The 27565-nt window shown below is 45.6% G+C and overlaps 3 protein-coding genes across 3 annotated transcripts in view; 1 reads left to right on the top strand and 2 right to left on the bottom strand.

Annotated features, from left to right (window-relative positions):
• Positions 1-27565, top strand: part of LOC141121905 (uncharacterized) — a 619894-nt gene that overhangs the window by 167407 nt on the left and 424922 nt on the right. The window lies entirely within an intron of this gene.
• LOC141121909 (uncharacterized) overlaps positions 1-27565 on the bottom strand; it is a 196083-nt gene that overhangs the window by 74714 nt on the left and 93804 nt on the right. The window lies entirely within an intron of this gene.
• LOC141121878 (gastrula zinc finger protein XlCGF66.1-like) lies at positions 623-26624 on the bottom strand. Its single transcript, XM_073611635.1, has 6 exons — positions 26049-26624; positions 7869-8037; positions 7655-7752; positions 6625-6831; positions 5976-6117; positions 623-3542 (listed from the first exon to the last, which is right to left on the bottom strand). Exons 1-6 carry the CDS (start codon positions 26181-26183, stop codon positions 2884-2886), a joined length of 1410 nt encoding a protein of 469 aa, XP_073467736.1. The 5' UTR covers positions 26184-26624; the 3' UTR covers positions 623-2883.

Genomic DNA, 27565 nt, shown 5'->3' with positions numbered 1-27565 from the left:
ATGGACAGTCTTGAGGCACCCTCCAAAATTATGGACAGTCTGGAGGTGCCCCGAACTAATATGTAAAAACTATTCTAATAGTTCTACATAATGCAACAACATCCACACACGTAGGACACTCAACGTTATAAGTGATTTATTCTTCCAAAGCAAATACACTTTTGCAAACTGGTCCTGACTAGTATTCCAATGTTTCTCTTCTACCTCAGTTTTTCTCCATCACTCAGCTAATGAGACCCCCAAAGCTTATGGAGAGAGGCGGGGGAGGGTCACACAAGGATGATATTTAGGCAACCGACATCCTCCTTATCACCTCATGATGTCATTGATAGATAAAGAAGGCATCTCCATAGGGTGGTACTGTGGATGCTAATATAATAATCCTAGATTACAGACAAATTTAGACCAGTGGACTCAAAATGGACTTTATAGGCACCACAACACACCAAGTCATCTAAAAGTATATATCTTTATTTGTGCAAAACACAGAAAAGTTAAAAAGGACAAACAAAGTGAATTAAAAATCCTAACAAGAACAGTGAGTGCAACTACCACATACCGTTGTGCTCATAAGTTTACATACCCTGGCAGAATTTATGATTTCTTGGCCATTTTTCAGAGAATATGAATGATAACACAAACATTTCTTTCACCTATGGTAAGTACCATCGTATTGTGCGCCTTAAAAACAACCACACCATTTTTTTCCAGAGCAGCCTGTATTTCTCCTGAGGTTACCTGTGGGGTTTTTCTTTGTATCCTGAACAGTTCCTGTGGCAGTTGTGGCTGAAATCTTTCTTGATCTACCTGACAATGGCTTGGTATCAAGAGATCCCCACATTTTCCACTTCTTATTAAGTGACTGAACAGTACTGACTGGCATATTCAAGGCTTTGGATAAATTTTATATCCTTTTCAATCTTTGTAAAGTTTAATTACCTTGTTATGCAGGTCTTTTGACTTTTCTTTTCTACCTCCTCATGGCTCAGTGTCTAGCCTGCTTAGTGCATATGAGAGCTAACAAACTCATTGACTATTTATACACAGACACTAATTGTGGTTTAAAAAGCCACAAATGTGGGAAATTAACCTTTAATTGCCATTTAACCTGTGTGTGCCACCTTCTGTGTCTGTACCAAGGCCAAACATTCCAGGGTATGTAAACTTTTTATTAGGGTCATTTGGGTAGTTTCTGTTGTCACTATGATTTAAAAAGAGTAAACACAGTTGATTGATAATAAATGGCTTCAGCCAAACACTAACCATGAGTGAAAGAAATGTTTTTGTGTTATCATTCATATTCTCTGAAAAATGGCCAAGAAATCATAAATTCTGCCAGGGTATGTAAACTTATGAGCACAACTGTATACATCACCGTAAACCAAATATAGGCCAAACTTTTTGTGCCCCCTGAAATGAACTTTAGTGTGTTTTTTACAGAAATGTTGTGTTTCCTAGACTTTTGTGGTAATGTCATGACATAAAAAATTGGAACTACCGCTATTTTATTCTCTAGGGTGTCTGCTTTCAGAAAATATATCATGTTTTTTAACTCCTTCCCACCTTCCAATAGCAGAATGACCGGCAGGCAGGGGTTCCATTACCCTGAATGGACGTCGTGTGACATCCAGAAGAATAAGCCGCTCGGGTGCGTGGCGATCGGTGGTGTGGTGTGTCACTCTGAAAAACCTCATCTCCAATCCCGGTAAAGAGCCTATGATGTAGGCTCTTTACTATGTAATCAGCTGTGTCCAATCAAAGCTCATCACATGGTAACCAGGAAGTGCCGGTTATCGGCTTTCCTTTATTCATGCTGACAAGGTGCGAGTAGAGGAGAGCCAGTCAGCGGCTCTCCTGACAGGGGGGATCTGCACTGATATTCAGCATTGATTATCAGTACAGGACCATCAGTGATGACCACCTGTGCCCTACAAGTGATGCCAATCAGTGCCCATCAGGGATGCTTGTCAGTACCTCCTCATCAGTGCTGCATATTAGTGCCTCCTCATCAGTGAAGGAGAAAACTTACTTATTTACAACATTTTATAACAGAAATAAAGAAAAACTTTTTTTTTCAACATTTTCTGTCTCTTTTTATTTGTAACACAAAAAATAAAACCCCAGTGATGATCAAATACCACCCAAAGAAATCTCTATTTGTGGGGGAAAAAAAGATAAAAATGTAATTTGGGTATAGTGTTACATGACTGAGCAATTGTCATTTAAAGTGTGAGAGTGCTGAAAGATGAAAATTGGCCTGGGCAGGAAGAGGGTGAAAGTGTCTGGTATTGAAGGGGTTAAACATGTGAGCCAAAAAAAAAAAAATGCAAAAAATGAGCACTGGCAGTGAAAGGGTTAAAAGGAAACGTTCACCTTCGGGAAGATGTTACGTGTTCCTGTTCCTGCAGCGGCTCAGCGATCCGAGTCCTCTGTGTGGCAGCAGTGTGGGGAGAAGTTCCCTGTACCGGCTGTCACTTTATGAAAAGAGTGCAGCCGTGCCATTCATTCACAGAGTTCTCTCCTTTGCCGATGTCGGCGTGTAGTTTTCAATGAACTCCCACACCACTGCTGAGCTCTCTGGTAGATGAGGGACAAGGAGATTGTCATAAGGGACAAGGAGATTGGGACCCCGATTTAGTCCCTTGGAGTCGTTTTTTCAAAAAATGTCCACACCCCTGGAACTGTTTCTTACCTGATGAAGATCAGCCATTGAGTATATTTGAGGTGTATATCAGGGTGTGCTTCTTCCCCACATGAGAGCTGTGATGTCCAGCAACATTCACATAGAAGACATTTCCCACACTCAAGGCACTAATACACCTCGAGGGTTGTGTGGGATCCCTGATGTACAGGAAGACAGGACTTCAGTGAGGAACAATTCCCTCACTCAGGACAGGAAAGTGGCTTCTCCCCTGTGTGAGATCTCTGATGTGTGTGAAGACTGGACTTCTGTGAAAAACATTTCCCACACTCAGGACAGGAATAGGGCTTCTCCCCCGTGTGCAATCTCTGATGTGTGTAAAGATGGGACTTCTGTGAAAAAAATTTCCCACACTCAGGACAAGAATGTGGCTTCTCCCCCGTGTGAGATCTCTGATGTCTGTAAAGATGTGACTTCACTGAAAAACATTTCCCACACTCAGGACAGGAATACGGTTTCTGCCCCGTGTGAGATCGCTGATGTGTGTTAAGATCGCCCTTCTGTGAAAAACATTTCCTGCACTCAGGACAGGAATATGGCTTCTCTCCTTTGTGAGAACTTTTATGCCTATTAAGATTGTATTTAGAATGGAAACACTTCCCGCACACAGTACAGGAAAGCCTCTTATCTGTTGGAAGGACAGCACCGTCCCTCACAGTCTGAGGTTCCTCAGGATAAGAGGAATACGATGGTCCATCTACACTGTGTGGTGCCGGATGGACATTTGAGGTAGTCGGGTTTTCTCCTGGACTATACTGTGTGATGTCCTCATCTTCTACTTTACAGTCTGGAGACAAAGTGAGACAATCCTCTGAGGTTTTCCTCATCTCCCGTCCATCTACTAAAATAGAGATAAAAAGATTATTACTAGACATGAGCAGATTGGTTCCCCTAAACCAGGACTCCGCCCACATCAGACAGCTTTGTCTCTGAGGATCTTACAATTCCCCCCTCAAGGTAACTAGTAAATGGGTCCTCTGTAGGGCGGCAACTAATGATTATTTTCATAATTGATTAGTTGGCTGATTATTGTTTTGATTAATTGGATAAAAACCTAAAATAAAGTTTGGTGTATAATTTAGTTAATATTCTTGAATATCTATATACAGCGGTAAATATAAATATCCAGATATATAGCTGGATATTTAATCCACTCTGAGAATAACAGACAGATAGATGTATTATTAGAGGGTGAATCTGCTACATATCAGAGATCAACATTATTAAAATGTAAAAAAGATGTAAAACGTTGTTTTGCAGATGATCAGACAGGAGTGTAATATAATATGATGGATGACAGACTCCCTTGTCATAGACAGGTAGGTGGGTACAAGCTCCCTGCACCTGATGTCACTTATGCTGGCCGTACACAAACTCATTTCTCTTTCAAAAAAACATTCATCCAATTTTCTAACCATTAGGGGGGTCTAATCGACGTTCATTTTTGACCACAGTGACGGGAAAATTCGAAGGAGCAGAACAGAAAACTTTTCTCCATCAAACAAATTTTCAAACAGTGTATGTGGTTTTTGCTCACCTCCACCGCCTCCACCGCCCCTGTCATTTAAATCAATGGGCACCGCTGCCAATGCGCCTGCAAAGTGCTTCGGCAGCGCGCTTTGTGGTCACTTTTAAACCTTTATTCGGCCACTAGCGGGAGTTAAAAGCTCCCCGCTAGCGGCCGAAAAGCGCCACTATATCAGCAGTAAAGCGCCGCTGAATGTCTTTACCGCTAACGCCCCCCACCCCAGTGTGAAAGTAGCCTTATAGTACAAAAATAGCAGATAATCACCACTGTAAGGGATTCATTTATACTGTGAAATAGTGAAAGTAATATATCTTATATCATATATATAATAATAAATATACCCAGTAGTAGGATATATGGGGATTTTACCTGGGAGTCACACATGAAGATATATGGAGGTTAGAGGGGGGAGGGGGGACTTTTATAGTAAAGTATTACTGAAAGCTGATACTTTTTTTTCATGGATATAATAATTTTAAATATAATGCACAATACTAGTAATCTTTTACTTTATGTAATAGTAATGCCTTCTATTACCTCCAGTCTATCAGCCTCCACCTTCTCTGGGGTCAGATGCTGATTTTCCCTGCACAAAGACCTTAAAGTCATTGTAAATGTTGGATTTATTTTTTAAAACAAACTTGTCATACTTACCTGCTCTGTATAATGGTTTTGCACAGAGCAGCCCTGATTCTCCTCTTCTGGACCCCCTCCCCCCCCCACTGCTGGCTCCTCCTGCCTTCAGAGTGCCCCTATAGGAAGCCACAAAGTATAGTATAGAGTTCCCCTATAGGAAGCAGCAAAGTATAGTATAGAGTTCCCCTATAGGAAGGTACAAAGTATAGAATAGAGTTCCCCTATAGGAAGGTACAAAGTATAGAATAGAGTTTCCCTATAGCAAAATAAAAAAATTTCTGCATTTAGAATCACTTGCTTCCTTCTCTTGCCCAGGACTACATGTCCCATGAGGCATTGCTCCTCAAGCATTCAAGTTCTCAGGCATTTACTGACATGTATGGATGGTGTACTGAGCTGTATTTTCTGATATGTAAATAAGTAATGCATTCTGTATGCAGGCCAATTAATCGACTAACCAACTAATCGATTATGAAAATAGTTGATAACTATTTTCATAATCGATTATGACGATTAGTTGTTTCAGCCCTACATCTCTGAATCTCCTACCAGTTAATTTCTTTATTCATGGACCTTAGTCAGAGAGGGAGGAAACAACTAAAACTATCTTTGATAGGAGTTACAGCGATAAGAGGATTATAGGAAGAGTGTCCCCACCCCCACACCGCTGCCTCCTATTTCCTGAGACTGCACTCAGTGACTTGGGTCTGAGACTATATAGACATATCCCTCCACCCAGCACAGCCAGCAGACAACAGAGCAAGTAATCCTGGGAAAATTGTTCTGAGATCTTGCCATACCTGGGCAAGGGGCAGAAGACCCAAAACACACACCCCAGGTGCCTAGGTCTAGTAACGTCTATGTTAAAAATGAATATTTTGCTGCCAGCTGAACCCCATAATCTCCATAAATCCAGTCTAGATACATAAATTGTGTCTGCAGCACAGAGAAGGAAGATTATCCGAGAGAAATACAGGAATACAGGACGGGGAACACAGCTCAGGAAAGTGACCAGGGGATTACAGGATGATATCACCCAGTACTTGCCCTACTCTTGACCAATCAGTGAGCAGTATGGGTGGAGGAATGTATTTAGTGTTAATGACCCACCTGTGCTGATCTCTGTAGGAGTGTCCTCCTCTATAAATGTCCCCGTTATCCCATCCTCCTCCATAGACTGCTGATCATCCCTCACATACATCTCTTCTTCTTCTGCTTTAACCTCAAATTCTATATTGATTGGATCTCCACTCTAATTCAAGAGAATGAGAGAATATCAAATTGCAAGATATAAGCTTTATTATTGTGACATCACATAAAAAAAATCCACACATTGTATCTATAGGTGTGTTTAATTCCGTGTACACACGGGCGGACTTTTCGGCATCAAAGGTCCGACGGTCTTTCCGACGGACTTTCGACGGACTTCCGAACGAACAGGCTTGCCTACATACCATCACACCAAAGTCCGATGGATTCGTAGTTGATAGCCAGTAGCCAATAGCTGCCCGAGTGTCGGTTTTCGTCTGTCGGACTAGCATACAGACGAGCAGATTTTTCGACCGCACTCGAGTCCATCGGAAAGATTTGAAACATGTTCCAAATCTAAAGTCCGTCTGATTTTCGACCGAAAATGTCCGCTGCAGGTCCGATGAAGCCCACACACGGTCGAATTGTCAGACGGATTCATTCCGTCGGACAAGTTTGGTCGAAAAGTCCGGCCGTGTGTACCCGGCATTACAAGCTCTGTCCCACCAACCTTGTAACAGTGAGGGATGGTGTGATCTTCCTGTGTGGAATCCCGGGAATACAGAGGACGGGGACATCTCTCTGGTGGGTTCCTGGTATTAGGTGGCTCCATCATATTCTTGTGTCCTTCTGAAAACTCCTCCATCACTCCATACTCCTCATCGTCCTCTTTATACTCTTCTTTAACATCAATATTATCATTCCGAAGGTTTCCACTCTGAATATATAATAAAACATTTATTGTAACAAACATGCTGTGTATAAATCAGACCTACCAATAATTGTCAATCATCTACCTGATGATGGTGAGGGATGGTGTGATCTTCCTGTGTGGAATCCCGGGAATACAGAGGACGGGGACATCTCTCTGGTGGGTTTCTGTAGCTGGATGTCTCCACCATGGTGTCCTGGTACAGATCTTTGTGTTCTTTTATGCCGCGTACACACGAACAGAATTTCCTTTAGAAAAAACTTGGATGGTTTTTCCGATGGAATTCTGCTCAAACTTGGCTTGCATACACACGGTCACACAAAAGTTCTCTGAACTTTAGACCGTCAAGAACGCAGTGACGTACAACACTACGATGAGCCGAGAAAATTAAGTTCAATGCTTCAGAGCATGTGTCGAATTGTTTCCGAGCATGCGTGATTTTTTGCGCATCCAAATTGCATACAGACGAACGCATTTTCGGATAGGAACTTTTTCCGACCAAAAAATAGAGGACCTGCTCTCAATCTTTTGCTGGCTGGAATTCTGCCAGCAAAAGTCTGATGGAGCATACACACGGTCGGAATTTCTGACCAAAAGCTCACATGCAACTTTTTCTGGCGGAATTTCTGATCATGTGTACGCGGTATAAGAGACTCTGACTCCTCCATCACCCCATCCTCATCATCCTCCTCTTTTATCTCTTCTTTAACTTCAACTTTAGACTCTCTTTGGTTTCCATTCTGAATATATAATAAAAATGACACCAAAGGTAACAATGCAGATAATGTACAGATCCTAATGATACTATCAGTGATTGTTCCTCATCTACCTGATGATGGTGAGGGATGGTGTGATCTTCCTGTGTGGAATCCCGGGAATACAGAGGACGGGGACATCTCTCTGGTGGGTTCCCATTACTGGATCCATCTGTAGGAAACACACACACTGACTGAATACATTGTTTCTATGTGTTTATCAGATGATGGGGGATCTAGGTGGACCCTCCGTACTGCTCTCTCCTTTACAATAAAGTCTCCTCTTACCCGGTGATGTGAGGGGCGGCTGATTGTCCATCATGACGTCCTTGTAGAGATCCTTGTGTCCTTCTAAATACTCCCACTCCTCCATAGAGAAATAGACAGTGACATCCTGACACCTTATAAAAGTGTGTATAAGGGCGCTCTGAGTAGCACTTGAAGAGAGACGCAAACTCTGGAAGTAAAATTAAAAGAAAAAAAGGTGTCTCTAAGTGCAGAAGTAAAACTTTATATTTCCCAAAAGGGTTAAAGACACCTACAAAAGGCTGGATGGGTAGGAGCCCATCATATTAGTAATAGAGCTGCACAATTAATCGTTAAAAAATCGTGATCTCAATTCACCTCCCCTGATGATCTCTCCTGCAGAGGTTGCTGATTCTTTTATATAAACAAGTGGAGAGACTTTATCTGCTCACTCAGCTGTCAAAAGAAAGCATCTGGGCATTCTGCCAAGTCTTTTAACTTGAAACATTGTAACTAAGCTTCCTTCTTAGATCAAAGGGATAGAACTGCTGTGTAAATAAATAATACTGGGCAATCTGCCAAGTTTTCAACAACTGTAAATGCAGGAAGTTTAACCACTTAAAGTCTAAATCTTTTTCTGACACTTCTTTCTTAAGTTAAAATCATCAATATTTTTTGCTAGAAAATTACTTGGAACCCCCAAACATTATATATATTTTAGCAGAGACCCTAGGGAATACAATGGCAATTGCTGCAATATTTTATGTCACGCTTCATTTGCCCAGCGGTCTTTCGAATGCAATTTTTTGGGAAAAAATACACTTCGATGAATAAAAAAAAAAAACGAAACAGTAAAGTTAGCCCAATTTTTTTTTTGTTTTAATTTGAAAGATGATGTTACGCCACGAGAATCGTGATCTATCTTCTAAGCAAAAAAATCGTGATTCTCATTTTAGCCAGAATCGTGCAGCTCTAATTAGTAACAAGGCAGGTGGTCCGGCGTTCTGGTAGTCCCAAGGAGTCTCAGGGATATCCAGAGGTGCAATTCTATGGCAGCATATTCTGAAGTGGCCGACAGATGGAAGCCACAACTCTCCTGGATACTGGAAAACAGCTAGGCTGTCTGAGACAGCATGGAAGCTGAATCCAGGAAGTGCTGTCAGCGGGAAGGGACTAGCAACCTTGCCGCCTGACCCGCGGGCACGCTCAAACAGCTAGCAGTGGGAGCGCCTGCGTGAACCGCCATACAACGAAGGCAATTCGCGCAGGAGAGCCAACCTGTCGCCGTGTAACTGTGGCGCTTGGTCGGCAACCGGTTAAAGCCCCGCTTCAGACTGAGGTATGATTTACCCACACAAGACCCCCACACTACGCAGGTTAAAAGCTTGTAGCAGGCATTCTGATGTCATTACATACAATGCAGGACCCACAGTCCCACTTTGCTAGTGAGGATGCCAAGGGTCTGCCCACATCCTAAGAGCTTCAGTAAAAAAAAAAACGAAGTTACTTACTGGTAACGTTCTTTCCCGGAGTCTTTTAGGACAGCCACCTGAGAGACCTTGGCTCCTCCTCTCTGTAGGAAACACCGTGCCAGCCTTCTGTAAATTTCCTCCTCCCTTGCTGGCTCCTCAGTTCTTTAAAGAGCACCTCCAGTCTGCTGGGGAGACACAAGAACATATGATACACTAAGTCAACTGTATCACATTTCCTGTAAGGAAATCCTATGATTTAATATACATTTGGGTTGGTCCTGTCCTGAAAGACCCCAGGAAAAAACGTTACCAGTAAGTAACTTAGTTTTTCAACTAATTGTCTTTCAGGACAGCCACCTAAGAGGATAAATGAGCACTTACCCTTAGGGCGGGACTATAGCTGTAAGACCTTGTGTCTGAAGGTCTGATATTTGGCAGACCAAAGGTCCACGCTATAGTGTCTTACAAAGGTGGCAAAGCTGGACCAAGTTGCCGCTTTACAAACCTGTTCCGGCGTTGCTCCAGCTCTCTCTGCCTGCAACGCTGCCACTGATCTCATGGAGTGTGCCCTGATACCCTCTGGAATCTGCATGCCTCCCAACTTACAAGCCTGTCCAATGGCCTCTCTTAGCCATCTGGCTATGGTGCGTTTTGAGGCCTTGTGCCCTTTCTTGGCCCCAGAAAATAAAATAAATAAGGAATCCGCCTTCATAAGTGTTTTTGTTACCTCTAAATAATGTAGGACGCATCTCCTAACGTCTAACTTATGGAACTTTATTTCTTGTTCCTTAGAAGGGTTTGTACAAAACGATGGTAACACAATCTCTTGGCCTCTGCGAAATTTCGAAGCTACTTTAGGCAAAAACCCCGGATCCATTTTAAAAACTATACGATCTGGGAAAATCTGACAAAAGGGGGGTCTGATTGATAGGGCCTCTATCTCACAGACCCTTTTGGCTGTAGTATTTGCTACCAAGAAGACTGCTTCAGGCTGCAATTTCCTTGTGGTTCAAAGGTGTCTGCTGTCATAGTTTGTAGCACTAATGACAGGTCCCACTTTGGAAAGGCTGAACTCTGTATTGGTCTCTGCCTGCTCAAGGATTTAAAGAGTCTGATTATCCATGGATTGGACGCTAGTTTTCTTTCCTGATAAACAGACAGTGCTGACACTTGACTCTTCAATGTACTAAGGCTTAGTCCTTTATCTACTCCACTCTGTAGAAACTCCAAGACTGCCACTGAGCTTTGTGTTTTGAAGGCGTTCTCTGTAATCTGTTAAAACACTTCCATACTCTCCGATAGATGGTGCGTGTCTCAACTTTCCTGCTTTTCAGCAGTGTATCTATTAAACGGTTTGAGAACCCTTTCGCTTTCAGCAGCTGCTCCTCAGATACCAGGCGGCCAGGTTCCACCTTTTCACCTGGGGACAATACACTGGGCCCTGGGAGAGTAGATCTTCCTGGATTGGTAGTAACCAGGGGGGCTCTACAGCGAGTTCTTTGAGCATAGAGAACCAAGGTCTCCTGGGCCAGTGAGGTGCTATGAGAATCAGTGATGTGTTCTCTGTATGCAATTTCCTTATCACAGCTGGTAGGAGCATTGGTGGGGAAAAGGCATAACATTTGTTGAATGTCCACCTCTGTGCTAACGCGTCTACCCCAAATACTTCATCTTCTCTTTTCAGGTAGAAGAACGCTCAAACTTTTCTGCTTTCTTTCTAGGCAAATAAGTCCACCTGAGGTGTTCCCTATTTTTGTGTGTTCTGTTTGAATACATCCTGTTTTAATACCCAGTCGCCTTCTCTTACTTTCTTCCTGCTGAGGAAATCTGCTACTTTTTTAAAATCCCCTTTTAAGTGTACTGCGCTGACAAAGAGAGTATGTTTTCCTCTCCCCAGTTCAAGATTTCTTCTGCTAAAGTCCACAGGGCTCCGCTTCTTGTTCCCCCCCTGCTTGTTTATGTAGGCGATTACCGATTAATTGTCGAACCTGATCTGCAAGTGATGGCCTCTCAACCCTCACTGGAAGGATTGAAGTGCTAACAACACTGCCTTCAATTCCTTCCAATTGGATGATCTCATCCTCCCTTCCCTCTCCCAGGTTCCTTGTGTTATCTGGGAGCCTAAATGTGCTACCCACCCTACGCTGCTTGCGTTTGTTGTTGGAATTCGGGTGGGTCCACAGCCGTCCTTTGTTTACATTTTCTGATCTCCTCCACCACCACAGGGTTCTTTTTACCCTTGCTGGTGTTAGAACCTTTGTGTCTAAAGACTCCTGTTTGTGATCCCATATTTTTAATAGGAACATCTGTAGTGGTCAAAAATGTAGACCTGCCCAATGCACTGCCAGGATTGCAGAAGTTAGTAGTCCTAGGGTTGACATTATCTGTCTTATTGAACATGGTAGATTGGCCTGCAATGCTTTTATTTTATTATATACCCCAAGTACATTATCTGTTGAGTGGGTTTTGGGTTGGACATTTCTATATTTATCAACCAACCTAGTTTTTCTAAGAATGCCTGTGTGTATTTCAGGTTCTCTAGTAATCTCCCAGGACATTCTGCAAAGAGGAGAAGGTCGTCTAAATAGGCAATGATGGATATGCCCTTGACTCGCAATGGTGCCAGGGCTTCCGCCAAAATTTTTGTAAAAATTCAGGGTTAAGAGGATAGGCCGAAGGGTAGAGCTCGGAATTGAAGGTGCATGGTTGACTTTTTGTTTCTATTACTAACCTTAGAAATTTCTGACAACTCTGATCTATTGGGATATGTAGGTACGCATCTTTTAGATCCAGGAAAGCCATATAACAGTTTGGAGGTAATAGAGCCTTCACTGAATATATGGAATCCATTCTGAATCTTTTGTAAGTTATGGATAGATTTAAGGGTTTGGGGTTGAGGATTGGTATGACCTTTCCCAAGGGTTTTTGTACTCCGAATATGTAGGAGTAAAAGCCCTGACCTCTTTCCTCCTTGGTAATCACTCTTTGTTTTCTGAGATCTTTTATGGCTTTCATTAACCCTCTGGCCTTTTCTCTGTTTTTTGGAAGTTTGGTGGTGTAAAACCTGTTTGGGGGTGATCTTGAGAACTCTAGATGATACCTGTCTCCTATTGTTCTCAAAATGAACCGATTGGAGGATATATTTTTCCATTGTGAGAGGAAGGCCCGCAGTCTTCCCCCCACTGTGACTAGCTTGTCATTGTTTATTGCGGGTTTGCTCAGGATAACGAAAAATTGCCCCACCTTTGCCCTTTCCTCTCTGAACCCAAGGTCTCTTCTGGTTTTCCGCCTTGGGTGCTCTAAAGCGGGATCTTGTGTCCCCTCTTTACCTTTTTTTATTCTTCTGTGGTTGATTTCAGGTTGATTTGCGCTTCAGCGGAAATGCCTTAGTTTTATCGGCTCTGCGATCCAGCACTTTCTTCAACCCTGGCCCGAACAGCAAGCCCTCTGTAAATGGGATCCCGCAAAGTTTGGATTTAGACACGCAGTCCCCCTGCCATGTCTTTAGCCACAGGGCCCTTCTTGTAGAGTTGGCTAATGCGGAGGATCTGGCTGCCATCCGTACCAACTCTGCTGATGCATCTGCGATATATGCGACGCCTCGCAGGAGTGTGGGAAAGGAAGATAGAATCTGCTCTTTTGCAGTTCCTTCCTCAATGTGTGCCTGAATTTGAGTTAGCCACAACCATAAATGCTATAGATGGCTTTAAACTTCCCAATGTGGAGTCCCATAACTTTTTTAATAGAGAGTCTATCCTTTTATCCATTTCTTTGGATAAGACCCCCATGTCCTCGAATGCCAAATCCGTGTACCTCGAGACTTGTGAGAAAGCTGCATCTAGCTTTGGGGTTTTGTTCCATACTGATGCTGGATCATCTGTAAATGGAAACCGTCTCTTTAAGGCTTTAGAAAAGAATGGTTTTCTTTTTGGTTCCTGCCATTCTTTTTTAATTGCCTCTATTAAAACCTCATGAACTGGAAAATTCTTCTTTTCCTGTTCCCCTAGGCCCTCATACATCTGATCATGTAGAGATAGAGGTTTCTTTTCCGTTTGCATACCTAGCATGGTATAACCTCTTCCAATGAGAGTTTGTATCGGGATGGCTTTCTGGAATCCCTTTCCAGAGCTTCTCCCTCCGATTCCTGGGAACCAGAAGCTGCGGTGTCTGGCTCATCCTCTGCCTCTTCTATGGAGGCTACTGGAGGGCATGCACTAGTGGAGGGCAGTGCTTGCATCTTTGGTGATGCTGTCTGTGTTGGGAGAGGAGCAGTCTGAAGCTGCGGGATATGAAACCCTTCAATAGTTCTTTAACAGATGCCGCTAGCTCACTGCCCTGCTCAGTGTAATGTTCCTGTACTAATTTACTAATACATTCTTTACATAGTGCTTTCCCCCAGGAGTCCCGAAGTGTAGTTTTAGAAGAAGGGCACCTCCTCTTTAGCTGTGAGGGGGGCCTGATTTTGTCTGTTTTCTGAAAAGACACAAGAGAAAAAACCCCACAGACCTTAATTATTTCAATATCCCTTACCCCTGCATACCTGCAGGTGTGCAGTGTCTTCATGTGGGCTTGCCTCACCGCGGGCCCCGTGAACCACCCTCTGACACTGGAGGGGCCTTTACCTACCCCCCTCCTTTTTCCATGTACTCCCTTAAGAGGGGGGAGGGGGGGTGGTTTCAGGCCAGAGGAGTTCCACCCTAGGTTCCCCTTACCTTTACATGGCTGGAACTGGTCTCTGCTGGAGCAATCTGGTCCCTTCCTTCTGCCTGTCGCCACCGGAGCCTATGCTGTCTCTACAGCATGTGCGGCTCCTCTCCAGCCCATGCCTGGCTCCTTTTCAGGTTTTGCGGCTGGAACCGGAAGCCGCGATAACACCGGAAGTGCCCGCCCCTTCCTCCGGACATGACGTCACCGGCTCTGTGCGGTCCCAATACCCGGCATGGTTTTGTACTGTCAGTGCTACCACACGCTGCTGAGGGTCTGGGATGGCCTGGGTCATGCACCTCCTCCTCACCACGCTCGGTGCTGAAAAGGAGCCCCCCCGACCTCCACCTGTTCTCAGGGGTGCGGGGGTGACAATCTTCACCAGGTTAGTCTTTTCCCTGGCTTGTCCAAGGAGCCTCTGCTCCCTTACAGGATATGCTGCCTGAGCCTCCCTGGCTCTCCTGGCTTGGTTCCCAGTGGTGTCTCCCCTCTGGAGAAAACACAAATAACTGAGGAGTCAGCAGGGGAGGAGGAAATTTATAGAAGGCTGGCGCGGTGTTTCCTACAGAGGGGAGGAGCCAAGGTCTCTCAGGTGGCTGTCCTGAAAGACGATTAGGGGAAAAAGCCAGATGGAGGAAGATTGGGAGGAGGAGCTGTGAGGTCATTGTGATGTCATAGGACATATAGACTCTGGTTGAAGGGACATTTGGATGAGAAGATTTGAGTGGTCTCTATATGAGGCTCCCATGCAAATCATTGTTCCTGGGTGTGTCCTACCTCTCCTAAACTGAAGAACTTTGACCTTTACCATACAGAAATCTGTCAGGAATCTGTGAAAGTAAGCTCTCATGTGATCAGGTGACGTGCGGAGTAACAGAGTGTAAATAGCAGACAATTTTCTCCAGAGCTCCCAATGGTGGGGATGGATTTTGCTGAGTGCCGGTGACAAGTTCCCACCTCCCAGGATCACTGCAGGTGTGGAGAAAAGCTGTGTAAGAGGATATGGAGGAGAGATGAGGAGGAGATCCAGGAATCAGGATAAAGGTCAGGACAAGCAACAGACGAGCATCCAAGAGATGAAGCTGGGGTCACTACACAGAAAATCAATCCAAGGAAACAACAGGCAGGACGGGGAATAGCAAGAAGGAGCTCAGAGACAAATGAGAATATTGCTCAGGAGGAAGTAATGCAATCCTCACTTCCCCTGTGTCCTCCTGCATGTCCTGTACATCTCCCCCAGCAGTGTGTGAGAGCAGAGTGGATGGAGAGGACATCTTGTGTACATAAAGCAGCATGTCCCTCCCTGGCTGGTTTCTTAGCTGGCTGCTTTGCAGGCTTGTCCTGGTTACTCCTGTAAGGACTCTGTAGTCCTGTTTCTCAGCACCTTGTGGGGATCTTTGTGGCAGTGCCGAGGTGGCGCCATGTTGGAGATTCGGTCCCGCTCCTTCCTCTCTGTTCTGCCGGAGGGCTCTGCAGGGACACAGGCAGCTGTGGGTGGAAGAAGGAGCCGATGGTGACAGTAATGTGGCCGCGGAAAGGAGAAAGATCGGCCACCAAAATGAAGAAAGGGGGGGACGAGCGAGCGCCCCTCCTGGACCATACCAGTCTACACGCTCTCATCATGGGGGGTGGGTGCTTTTGGGCAGGGGGGCTGTGTGCCCCCCCACCCAGAAGCACGTTGTCCCCATGTTGATGGGGACAAGGGCCTCTTCCCCACAAGCCTGGCCAGTGGTTGTGGGGGTCTGTGGGTGGGTGGCTTATTGGAATCTGGAAGCCCCCTTTAAGAAGGGGGCCCCCAGATTCCCGGCCGCCCCACCAAAAAGGTATCGAAAACAAATAAAAACAGTACACAGGTTTTTAAGTCCTTTATTAAGGCAGCTCCAACGTATCTTCTCCCCTCTCCAGTGAAGTTTCCCCCTCTTGCTGATGTCTTCTCCCCTCTCTGGCTCTTCTCCCTCCTCTGCTGATGTCTTCTCCTCTCTCTGCTGTCTTCTCCCTCTGTTCTTCCTCCAATGTTCTTTCAACGCTCTCTCCCGCTGCAATGCTAGGTCCGCTGTGTGCCATTCCTTATATAGCCATGGGGCATGGCCACCCAACGACATCATCCGGAGTCCCACCCCCTTGTGAAGTCACCACCCCATCATGCCCTAGGTGGTGACATCACAAAGGGGCAGGGCCTCCGGGTGATGTCACCAGGTGGCCCCGCCCCCATGGCTATATAAGTAATGCCACACGGAGGCCCTAGTAGACCAGCAGGAGAGAGCATTGGGAGAACATCGGAGGAAGAACAGAGGGAGAAGACAGCAGAGAGAGGAGACCCGGCAGAGGGAGAAGACAGTGGAGAGAGGAGGAGAACCAGAGGATGAAGACATCACCGGAAGGAGAAGAACCAGAGGATGAAGACATCACCGGAAGGAAAAGAACCAGAGAATGAAGACATCACTGGAGGGAGAAGAACCAGAGGATGAGAACATCACCAGAAGGAGAAGAACCAGAGGATGAAGACATCACCGGAAGGAGAAGAACCAGAGGATGAAAACATCACCAGAAGGAAAAGAAGTCGGAAGAGACACTGGATCTGCTTTAATAAATTACTTTGTCAAAAACCTGTGTACTGTTTTTATTTTTGACGCTTTTTTTGGGTGAATGGGTAGGAGTACAATGTAGAGCTGCACAATTAATCGTTAAAAAATCATGATCTCGATTCACCTCCCCTGACGATCTCTCCTGCAGAGGTTGCCGATTCTTTCATATAAACAAGTGGAGAGACTTTATCTGCTCACTCAGCTGTCAAAAGAAAGCATCTGGGCAGTCTGCCAAGTTTTCAACAACGTGTAAATGTAGGAAGTTTAACCATTTAAAGTCTAAATCTTTTTCTGACACTTCTTTCTTAAGTTAAAATCATCAATATTTTTTGCTAGAAAATTACTTGGAACCCCCAAACATTATATATATTTTAGCAGAGACCCTAGGGAATAAAATGGCAATTGCTGCAATATTTTATGTCACACTGCATTTGCCCAGCGGTCTTTCAAATGCAATTTTTTGGAAAAAAATACACTTCGATGAATAAAAAAAAAAAAAACAAAACAGTAACGTTAGCCCAATTTTTTTTTGTTTTAATGTGAAAGATGATGTTATGCAGAAAGAATCGTGGGAGAATCGTGATCTATCTTCTAAGCAAAAAAATTGTGATTCTCATTTTAGCCAGAATCGTGCAGCTCTAGTACAATGTACCCCATATTCATTCACATAGGGTGGGGGGCCGGGATCTGGGGGCCTCCTTGTTAAAGGGGCTATAAGATTCCGATAAGTCCCCCACCAATAGCCAGGGTTGTCAGGAAGAGGCCCTTGTCTCCACCAACATGGGGACAAGGCGCTTTGGGGTGGGGGGGTCGCAGCCCCCCGCTGCCCCAAAGCACCCACCCCCCCATGTTAAGGGCATGTGGCCTGAAACAGTCCCGGAAGGTAGGGCGCTCGCTCATCCCCCCCTTTCCTGACCTGCCGGGCTGCATGCTCGGATAAGGGTCTGGTATGGATTTTGGGGGCGACCCCATTCCATTATTTTGGCGCGGGGGTTCCCCTTGGGGGGGAACCCCATGCCATTTTTTTTTTCATTTTGGCGAGGGTTCCCCTTCAAGATCCTCAGCTCATCCACATCATGGTGCGACTTCTATTCAAATCAATGGGCTCTCATAGGGAACCATTGATTTTAACATGTAAAAAGAAAACGCTTGACGAGGCTTAACGTGGCTGTATCCAGTGTTGAGCCACGTTTAGCAGCTTTTACCAGTGTCAGGCATTTTTACAGCTGTAACGCTGGTCCTCAGAACGCGCTGGCTCTGGGTTTTTTTGCAGCTTGAAAACGTCTGGCCAGTGGTTGTGGGGGTCTGCGGGCGGGCGGCTTTTTTGCTTTTTTGAAAACACTTATGCCACTTACAGCTCCTACAATAGAATAACATGGAGAGGAGTTTTTTAATCTGCAAAAAAATGTCTGACACTGCTAAAAGCAGCTGTAAAAACGCCCCATGTGCATGAGTCCTAAGTCTAATGGTTTTATGGCCCCCTAAACAGGGAGTGGATAGCTCAAGGATGATGTGGCTGAACTTATGCTGTTGAATTTCTGTAGAACTGGCTGATTAACTGCTATGAAAATATTTCAGTACCCTGTGTTTTTCTTGCCTTTTTTTATTTTTATTTCTTACATTTTTTTAAAAACAAGTTTTAATTTTGATCACACATTTTGATTTAGTTTTAGTTTTGACTAAAATGCCATTTTGTTTCAGTTATATTTTAGTCATCTGAATTGTTTTAGTTTTAGCCTAGTTTTAGTCGACTAAATAACATAAGATTTTAGTTGACTAGATTTATTCAACTAAAATGTAATGACCGAGATTACATACCTGTAGAGTTGCCACCCGTCCGGGTTTAGAGTTGGGTGCCCGTGTTTCAGGCTGCCTGAAACCCGGACACCCAACTCAGCCGGGCAGCAGCCTTTAATAAACTCAGTGCGGCCGGTCATTGTGGAACTGCAGGGCACACAGTCCGTGACCCCCTTTGGGCAGCCCTGTGGTTCCGCAATGACCAGCTGCACTGAATTCACATCAGTGCGGCCGTTCATTAAAGGTTGCCGACCGGTCCTGGCTTAGTCGGGTGTCCAGGTTTCAGGCAGCCTGAAACCCGGGCATGCGATTCCAAACCTGGACTGGTATTGAAAAATGTAAAAAAGATAAATAAAAAAAAGGCAAGAAAAACACAGGGTATTGAACATTTTTAATAGCAGTAAATTAGCCAATTCTACAGAAATTCAACAGATAGCATAAGTTTAGCCACATCATCCCTGAGCAATCCACTCCCTGTTTAGGGGGGCCAAAAAAACAATAGGATTATGCATGAAGGGGTGTAAATGTAAATATGTTACTCCAATGGGAGATTGTTTATAATTTTTGAAAAGTGTTGCTTTTATAAACAATGGTTGGTATTTGGGGCTCTTTATCTTTAACCACCTCAATACAGTGCACTTACACCCCCTTCCTGCCCAGACCAATTTTCAGCTTTCAGCGCTCTCACACTTTGAATGACAATTACTCAGTCATGCAACATTGTACCCATATGAAACTTGCAACCTTTTGTCACACAAATAGAGCTTCCTTTTGGTGGTATTTAATCACTAGTGGGTTTTTTATTTTTTGTGCTATAAATAAAAAAAGTCCGTAAATTTTGTGAAAAAAATGCCTTTTTCTTTGTTTCTGTCATAAAATTTTGCAAATGAGTAATTTTTCTTCATAAATTTTGGCCAAAATTTATACTGCTAAATATCTTTGGTAAAATAACCCAAATAAGTGTACATTTTTTGGTCTTTGTGAAAGTTATAGAGTCTACAAACTATGGTGCCTATGACCCCTTTTTAGAAAAGTAGACATTCCAAGGTATTAAGTAAGTGAGTTTTTTTGAGTTGTAATTTTTTCCCACAATTCTTTGCAAAGCAAAATTAAGATTTTTTTTTTTTTTTACAAAATTGTCATATTAACAGGTTATTTCTCTCACAGAGCATATGCATACAACAAATTATACCCCAAAATACATTCTGCTACTCTTCCCGAGTATGGCAATACCACATGTGTGAGACTTTTACACAGCCTGGCCACATACAAAGGCCCAACATTGACGTAGCACCTTCAGGCGTTCTACGGGCATAAATGACACATCTCATTTCTCAACCACCTATTACAATTTTGAAGGCCCTGGAGCACAAGGACAATGGAATTGCCCCCAAAATGACCTCATTTTGGAAAACAAACACCCCAATGTATAATCTATGAGGCATATTGAGTCTTTTGAACGATTCATTTTTTACAGAAGTTTTTGGAAAATGTGGAAAAAAAATGAAAACGCATTTTTTTCCACAAAGTTGTCCATTTATCAGATATTTTCAACATATAGCATGTACATAGCAAAGATGACACCCCAAAACATATTCTGCTACTCCTCCTGAGTATGGTGATACCACATGTGTGAGCCTTTTATACAGCCTGGCCACATACAGAGGCCCAACATCCAAGTAGCACCATCAGGCATTCTAGGAGCATAAATGACATATATAATTTCCTGGCAACCTATCATTTTTGAAGGCCCTTCATATTTCTAACACATAGCATGTACATACCAAGAATTACAATCCAAAATAAATTCTATTGCGGAAAGGGTAAAAAAAAAAAAAGCATTACTTTGTGCTTTAAGTAGTATCCACAGAGGAGAGCACTGGTCCAGGCAGCAGGCAGGGATGTGCTTAGCGACAGCAATAGTAATTATCAAGGCAACAGGCAGGAATATTGTCTATAGTCAGCACAAGGATATTGTCAGCACAGCACAGTCAATAGAAATTGTCCAGGCAGAGACAGCCAGCGCAGCCATAATATTGGTCCTGGTACACTGTTACCTGCAGACACTCATTATTGTACCGCTCTCCAGCCCTTCACAAACATACGGCCTCTTGCTACAGCTAATTATTTGCATAGTCCAGCTATCGGTGTGGTCCGTTCATGCGGCAGGCAGAAGCATGATGGCAGTAAGTCAGCAGCAGGATGAGGGCCGCAATCAGGTAAGATCTGTGCACAGGGGCACAGGGGTAGAGGCTTCGACCCATCCAAATCTCTATGAAGCCTCCGGACTCCAGACCCTAATCCGGAAATTCCAAAACCCGGAGAAAACAAAAAAAAATTGTTTTCTCCATCCGGAAAAACAATTCTGGAGCCCCTCACATATGTGAGACCCCTGTGCACTACATTAGCAGGGCAACAGATCAGTCCAAGCCGTAGGCAAAAGCATAGTCCATAAAACAGGCCAGGGTCAGTTTACGTGCAAGCAGTCCAAGCGGTAGGCAGTAACGTCGTTTATAAAACAAGCCAGGGTCAGTTCACGTGGAGGCAGTCCAAATGGTAGGCAGAGGCATAGTCACAAAACAGGCCAGAGTCAGTTCACGTGGAAGCAATCCAAATAGTAGGCAGAGGCATAGTCAAAAAACAGGCCAGGGTCAGTTCACAAGGAAGCAGTCCAAATGGTAGGCAGAGGCATAGTCAAAAAACAGGCCAGGGTCAGTTCACGTGGAAGGCAGTGGCATGGTTATTTGGGAAAGCATGGAAAATGGTTGTATGATAAAGTTGAAAGCATTCACCAATGCAAAGGCCAGGTTGGCAGGGACACTGGGGAAAATGTTAGCTGGTATCTTTTCAAAATCCTCTTTTGGTGCACACGCAACATTTTTTTTGCCGTCTTCTGCCTGCTTCAGATGTTGGAATGTTGAAGGGGAAGTGGCGCTCATGAAGTCGGCAAACAGCCTCAGAGCGAAGGTCTTCTGGGGGGTCTTTGGTGATAGATGAGGGACGCGACAACTTCTTCTATGAATTGTAGGAAGGGGGTGGGGCTTTCTGTGGATTTGGTGTAGACTACGTAGGAATTATAAACGGCCAAATGGATGAGATAAATTGCTACCTTCTTGTACCAGGATCGGGACCTCCTTATCGACAAATAGGGCTGAATCATTTGATCACTGAAATCCACCCCCCCATGTAGAGATTATAATCTTGGACACATACTGGCTTTTCAATGGGACCTCGTCTTCTTGGAACCTCAATTGTAGTGTCGTCATGGATGGTGGACATCATGTGCACGTCCCTTTTATCCTTCCACCTCAAGGCCAACACTTCGTTGCATCTCAATGCTGCTCTTTCCCCCTTCGCAGCTTTTTGTTTGCTAGAGATTGTGGGAAGCCCTTATAATATAAATTTGTCTGGTCCACAATGAATTGCAGCAAAGTGTCGGGCAAAAACAGATAAAAAAAATCAATCTCTGAGAAATTTTGAGTGTTGGCCTGCACACCAGGCTGTGCTATGAAAGAGGGAATAATTGGTGATCGGATGGCAGCCATGTTGGGTTGGCAAGACCATCTGGCATGTATGTAGAGGCCCTGGCTCTTGGGGGACGTGACACTCCAGTAGTTGGAGGATTTGAATTTCCTGCACTGGTACTCAGGCGTGATGTGGCAGCACTGGTACTGGGTCTGGGCATTTGTTCCTGGGGCCTATTGCCGGCGGCAGCGCTGGTACTGGGCATTTGTTCCTGGGGCCTATCGCTGGCAGCAGCGCTGGTACTGGGCCTGGGAATTTGTTCTTGGGGCCTATTGCTGGTGGCAGTGCTGGTACTGGGCCTGAGAATATAATCCTGGTTTCCAGAGTGCCGTGCAGGTGATGGCTGACAGGTGACGGTCACTGATGGGTGACGGGTGACGTTCACTGATGGGTGACGGCCACTGATGGGTGACGGGTGATGGCTGACGGTCACTGATGGGTGATGGCTGATGGGTCACGGGTGACAGGTGCACCGCTGACGGTCACTGATGGCAGTCTCTTATGTGACAGGTGCACTTTATGGGATGACTGTGGTGACAGATGACACTGGGGAGGATCTGACAAGTGTTGTGCTTGGTGCTGTACAATACAGACACAGATCGGTAACTCACTGCTCTTGGCTCTTCTCTCCTCACACTGGAAACGGTGTGTGAGGAGAGAAGAGCTGGTAACAGCTAGTTACCGCTCTGTGTTTACATTTAGTGATCGGCTGTGAAAGTATCACAGCCAATCACGTGGTAAACAGCCGCCGGCCAATGGCTGTTTACCATCCTCAGTGACAAGCAGTGTTCCCGGGAACACGCCGCCACCGACGTGATTGCGCGCATGCGCCGTGAACAGTGGGGCGGTACCATATGTGATCGGCCGTGACTTCATCACGGACGATCACGTGGAAAACAGCCATGCCCATTGGCTGTTCATCCCCCTCGGTGGCGAGCGGTGTCTCAGTGACATGCCGCCACCGAAGGTACAGGGATGCATGCACACGATTGCCCGCATTCCCTGTTTAAAGGGCAGCAGGGTGTCATATGACGCCCTCCCAGAACGAAAGCTGCGCTGCCTGGCTGTCATATGACGGACGGCGGGCAGCAAGAGGTTAAATTTCCACAGTAAAATCATACCATAATGTAGGATATCATAGAGGGGGTGTGTAAGACACATCTGCATTGTAAACGTATTGGTCCAATGGGAGATTGATTGATTGTCACTGATGGGTGATGGCTGACGGTTACTGATGGGTGATGGCTGACGGGTGTTGGCCACTGATGGGTGACGGGTGATGGCTGACGGTCACTGATGGGTGACAGGTGACAGGTCACTGATGGTAGTCTCTTATGTGACAGGTGCACTTTATGGGGTGACTGTGGTGACTGTTGGTTGACAGATGACACTGGGGGGGGGCGATCTGACAAGTGTTGTGCTTGGTGCAGTACAATACAGACACAGTTCGGTAAGAGCTCCTGGTTCTTCTCTCCTCACACTGGAAATGGTGTGTGAGGAGAGTAGAGCTGTAACAGCTAGTTACCACTCTGTGTTTACATTTAGTGATCGGCTGTGAAAGGGGCAGCACAGTGGGGTAGTGGTTAGCACTTTCACCTAGCAGCAATAGAGTCGCTGGTTCAAATCCCGACCACGACACCATCTGCCTGGAGTTTGCATGTTCTCCCTGTCTGCGTGGGTTTCCTCCGGGTACTCCGGTTTCCTCCCACACTCCAAAGACATGCTGGTAGGTTAATTAGATCCTGTCGAAAAAATTGGCCAAATATGTGTATGTGTATGTGTTTGTAAGCCTTTCAGGACCCCATGGAGCAAAGGACCACACTATACCGCAGATGGACACCGGCGGCAAAAGCGCCCTGAGGCGATTCAGTTCCATTCATTTGAAGGATCACAGCCGATCACGTGCTAAACAGCCACCGACCAATGGCTGTTTACCATTGTCGGTGACAAGCAGTGTTCCCGGGAACACGCTGCCACCGACGTTCACGCGCATGCGCCGTGCACAGTGGGGCGGTACCATCTGTGATCGGCCGTGACTTCATCACATGGTAAACAGCCATGCCCAATGGCTGTTCACCCCTCTCGGTGGCGAGCAGTGTCTCCGTGACACGCCGCCACCGAAGGTACAGGGATGCGCACACACGATCACGCGCATTCCCTGTTTAAAGGGCAGAGCGTCATATCACGCCCTCCCAGAACGAGAGCCATGTCGCCTGGCCATCATATGACAGATGGTCGGCGGCAAGCGATTCAATTTCCACAGTAAAATTTTGTTTTTGACCCATTTAGATGTATTACAAAAATGTCACTATGGAAGAATGTCACAGGGAAGAACTAGCAATGTTGCCAATATCCAACATGGGCGCATATGGCGAACATGCACGGGCGCTGGAGCACGCATTGCGAACCATCGCATGCAGATGTGCGACGGTGCGAACGCGTGTGCATGGCGTGACAGATACTGGCACCCACTGGCCTATTTAAAAACTGCTGCTTTGAGCATGATGCTGCTGGATTATCGTCGGCTCCCCTGTGCCTCTGTATTCCTGATTCTTGGACTTCCCATTACTGACCCGACTTGCCTTGACCCTGCTTTCTGATATCCTGGTTTGACCTCTGGCTTGTACCTCTGACACTGCTCCTGCTTGCTTCCCAGTGTATAAACCCGGCTTGGCTCACTGACTCTGCTTCTCATGTCTCCTGTTTATGACCCCAGCTTGATCCAGTTTCGCTACCTGACTGATCCACTGTGTATGACCTTTGACCTGGCTCCCGGGTTCCTCTCTACCAAGCACCTCAGCATATCTGCTCTTCAAGTGCTTCCAGTCTGCTACAGTCATCTCCTGGTGATCCGCTCTTCTGACTACAACTGCCAGCTAGATAAAGGAAGGTCCGTAGACGTGGTGTATCTGGATTTTGCAAAAGCATTTGACACAGTTCCCCATTATTACAAAATAAGGTGCGTTGGCATGGACCATAGGGTGAGTACATGGATTGAAAACTGGCTACAAGGGCGTGTTCAGAGGGTGGTGATAAATGGGGAGTATTCAGAATGGTCAGGGGTGGGTAGTGGGGTTCCCCAGGGTTCTGTGCTGGGACCAATCCTATTTAATTTGTTCATAAATGACCTGGAGGATGGGATAAACAGTTCCATCTCTGTATTTGCGGACGATACTAAGCTAAGCAGGGCAATAACTTCTCCGCAGGATGTGGAAATCTTGCAAAAAGACCTGAACAAATGAATGGGGTGGGCGACTACATGGCAAATGAGGTTCAATGTAGAAAAATGTAAAATAATGCATTTGGGTGGCAAAAATATGAATGCAATCTATACACTTGGGGGGGAGAACCTCTGGGGGAATCTAGGATGGAAAAGGACCTGGGGGTCCTAGTAGATGATAGGCTCAGCAATGGCATGCAATGCCAAGCTGCTGCTAATAAAGCAAACAGAATATTGGCATTAAAAGGGGATCAACTCCAGAGATAAAACGATTTTCTCTCGCTCTACAAGACTCTGGTCCAGCCGCACCTGGAGTATGCTGTCCAGTTCTGGGTACCAGTCCTCAGGAAGGATGTACTGGAAATGGAGCGAGTACAAAGAAGGGCAACAAAGCTAATAAAGGGTCTGGAGGATCTTAGTTATGAGGAAAGGTTGTGAGCTCTGAACTTATTCTCTCTGGAGAAGAGACGCTTGAGAGGGGATATGATTTCAATTTACAAATAGCGTACTGGTGACCCCACAATAGGGATAACATTTTTTCGCAGAAGAGAGTTTAACAAGACTCGTGGCCACTCATTAAAATTAGAAGAAAAGAGGTTTAACCTTAAACTACGTAGAGGGTTCTTTACTGTAAGAGCGGCAAGGATGTGGAATTCCCTTCCACAGGCGGTGGTCTCAGCGGGGAGCATTGATAGCTTCAAGAAACTGTTAGATAAGCACCTGAACGACCGCAACATACAGGGATATATATTGTAATACTGACATATAATCACACACATAGGTTGGACTTGATGGACTTTTGGTGTCTTTTTTCAACCTCACCTACTATGTAACTATGATGTCACAGTGACTATGGAAGAGAACGGACATCACGGGAAGGGGGGTTACTGGGTGTAAATAGAAAATAAGATCTTATTACCTCCTCTACTGCCTCTTCCAATAACGTCTTCTCTCTACTTCCTCCTCCCGACCCACCTCTCACCCGGAACTTCCTGTGTGTACCTGTCATCACTTCCTGTCTGTACCTGACATCACTTCCTGTCTTTTCTGACATCACTTCCTGTCTTTTCTGACATCACTTCCTGTTTTCCATAGGATCTAAAGGGGGTCTAGCTGCAGACTGGAGCCCCACCGATGACAGAAATCATGTGACCTCCACTCATTTTTTTTTTAAACTAAACTTTATTGTGAATCTCTGCAGCTGGAGCTCCACTGTCTTAGGAAACATGTGGCCTCCACAACTCCATCTTTTTTTTTTTTAACTGAACTTTAATGAAACAAACAAAAAGATACCACAGGAAGTGGAGGTCACATGATTCCTGTGTAGAGTGGAGCTCCAGTGACTGCCGTCTGCAGCACATACTGAGCCATTCTGTTGGGATTTGAAGAAATAGAAGATATTTTTGGGAGGTTTTGTACTTTCTGGTAAAGTGCTCTCCTGAAGATAACTTTGTAAACAGGATTTGTTTGTAGAAGCGATTGTCTAACATTTTCCAATGTACATGTTTGGTGATGATAGAAGTTGATGTTTATGTTGGAAGAAGAATACAATCCATGTCTCTAATCACAATCTCATTGTCCTTGTTTGCCCGACCTTCATATCAACTAACAGGACCAAGACTGAGACACACATGGATCTCCATGCAACAAAATGTTTTACGGTTCAATGATATGTCGGCACTAAACCTCCATCTTCCTGAAAATCATATCAGTTCTGGTGCAAATATTATCAACTTAATGATTGCCTGGCCACATGGTACTGAGGACGGGGAGGGCGGGGAGGGCGTTGTACTGAGGACGGGGGAACACTGTACTAAAGACGGGGGGCGCTGTACTGAGGACGGGGGGCGCTGTACTGAGGACGGGGGAACACTGTACTAAAGACGGGGGCGCTGTACTGAGGACGGGGGGCGCTGTACTGAGGACGGGGGGCGCTGTACTGAGGACGGGGGGCGTTGTACTGAGGATGGGGAGGGCGTTGTACTGAGGACGGGGGGTGCTGTACTGAGGACGGGGAGGGCGTTGTACTGAGGACGGGTGGCGCTGTACTGAGGACGGGGGGCGCTGTACTGAGGACGGGGGGCGCTGTACTGAGGACGGGGAGGGCGTTGTACTGAGGACGGGTGGCGCTGTACTGAGGACGGGGGGCGCTGTACTGAGGATGGGGGGTGCTGTACTGAGGATGGGGGGGCGCTGTACTGAGGACGGGGGGGCGCTGTACTGAGGACGGGAAACGCTGTACTGAGGATGGGGGGCGCTGTACTGAGGACGGGGGGTGCTGTACTGAGGACAGGGGGGCTGTACTGAGGATGGGGGGGTGCTGTACTGAGGACGGGAAACGCTGTACTGAGGATGGGGGGCGCTGTACTGAGGACGGGGGGTGCTGTACTGAGGACGGGGGAGTGCTGTACTGAGGACGGGGGCGTTGTACTGCGG

Source organism: Aquarana catesbeiana, unplaced genomic scaffold (assembly GCF_042186555.1).
Source record: "Aquarana catesbeiana isolate 2022-GZ unplaced genomic scaffold, ASM4218655v1 unanchor233, whole genome shotgun sequence".
Taxonomy (NCBI): Eukaryota; Metazoa; Chordata; class Amphibia; order Anura; family Ranidae; genus Aquarana; species Aquarana catesbeiana.
Note: the sequence above shows the minus strand (reverse complement) of the source record. Positions and strands in the feature narration are given on the sequence as shown.

Coding starts and splice junctions, on each gene's coding strand:
- LOC141121878 (XM_073611635.1), bottom strand. CDS start 26,183: ATGTCAGAAAAGACAGGAAGTGATGTCAGGTACAGACAGGAAGTGATG. Junction 8,038..26,048: donor TGGAAGAGGCAGTAGAGGAG/GTAATAAGATCT, acceptor TTTTACTTCCAG/AGTTTGCGTCTCTCTTCAAG. Junction 7,753..7,868: donor GCCGCCCCTCACATCACCGG/GTAAGAGGAGAC, acceptor TGTTTCCTACAG/ATGGATCCAGTAATGGGAAC.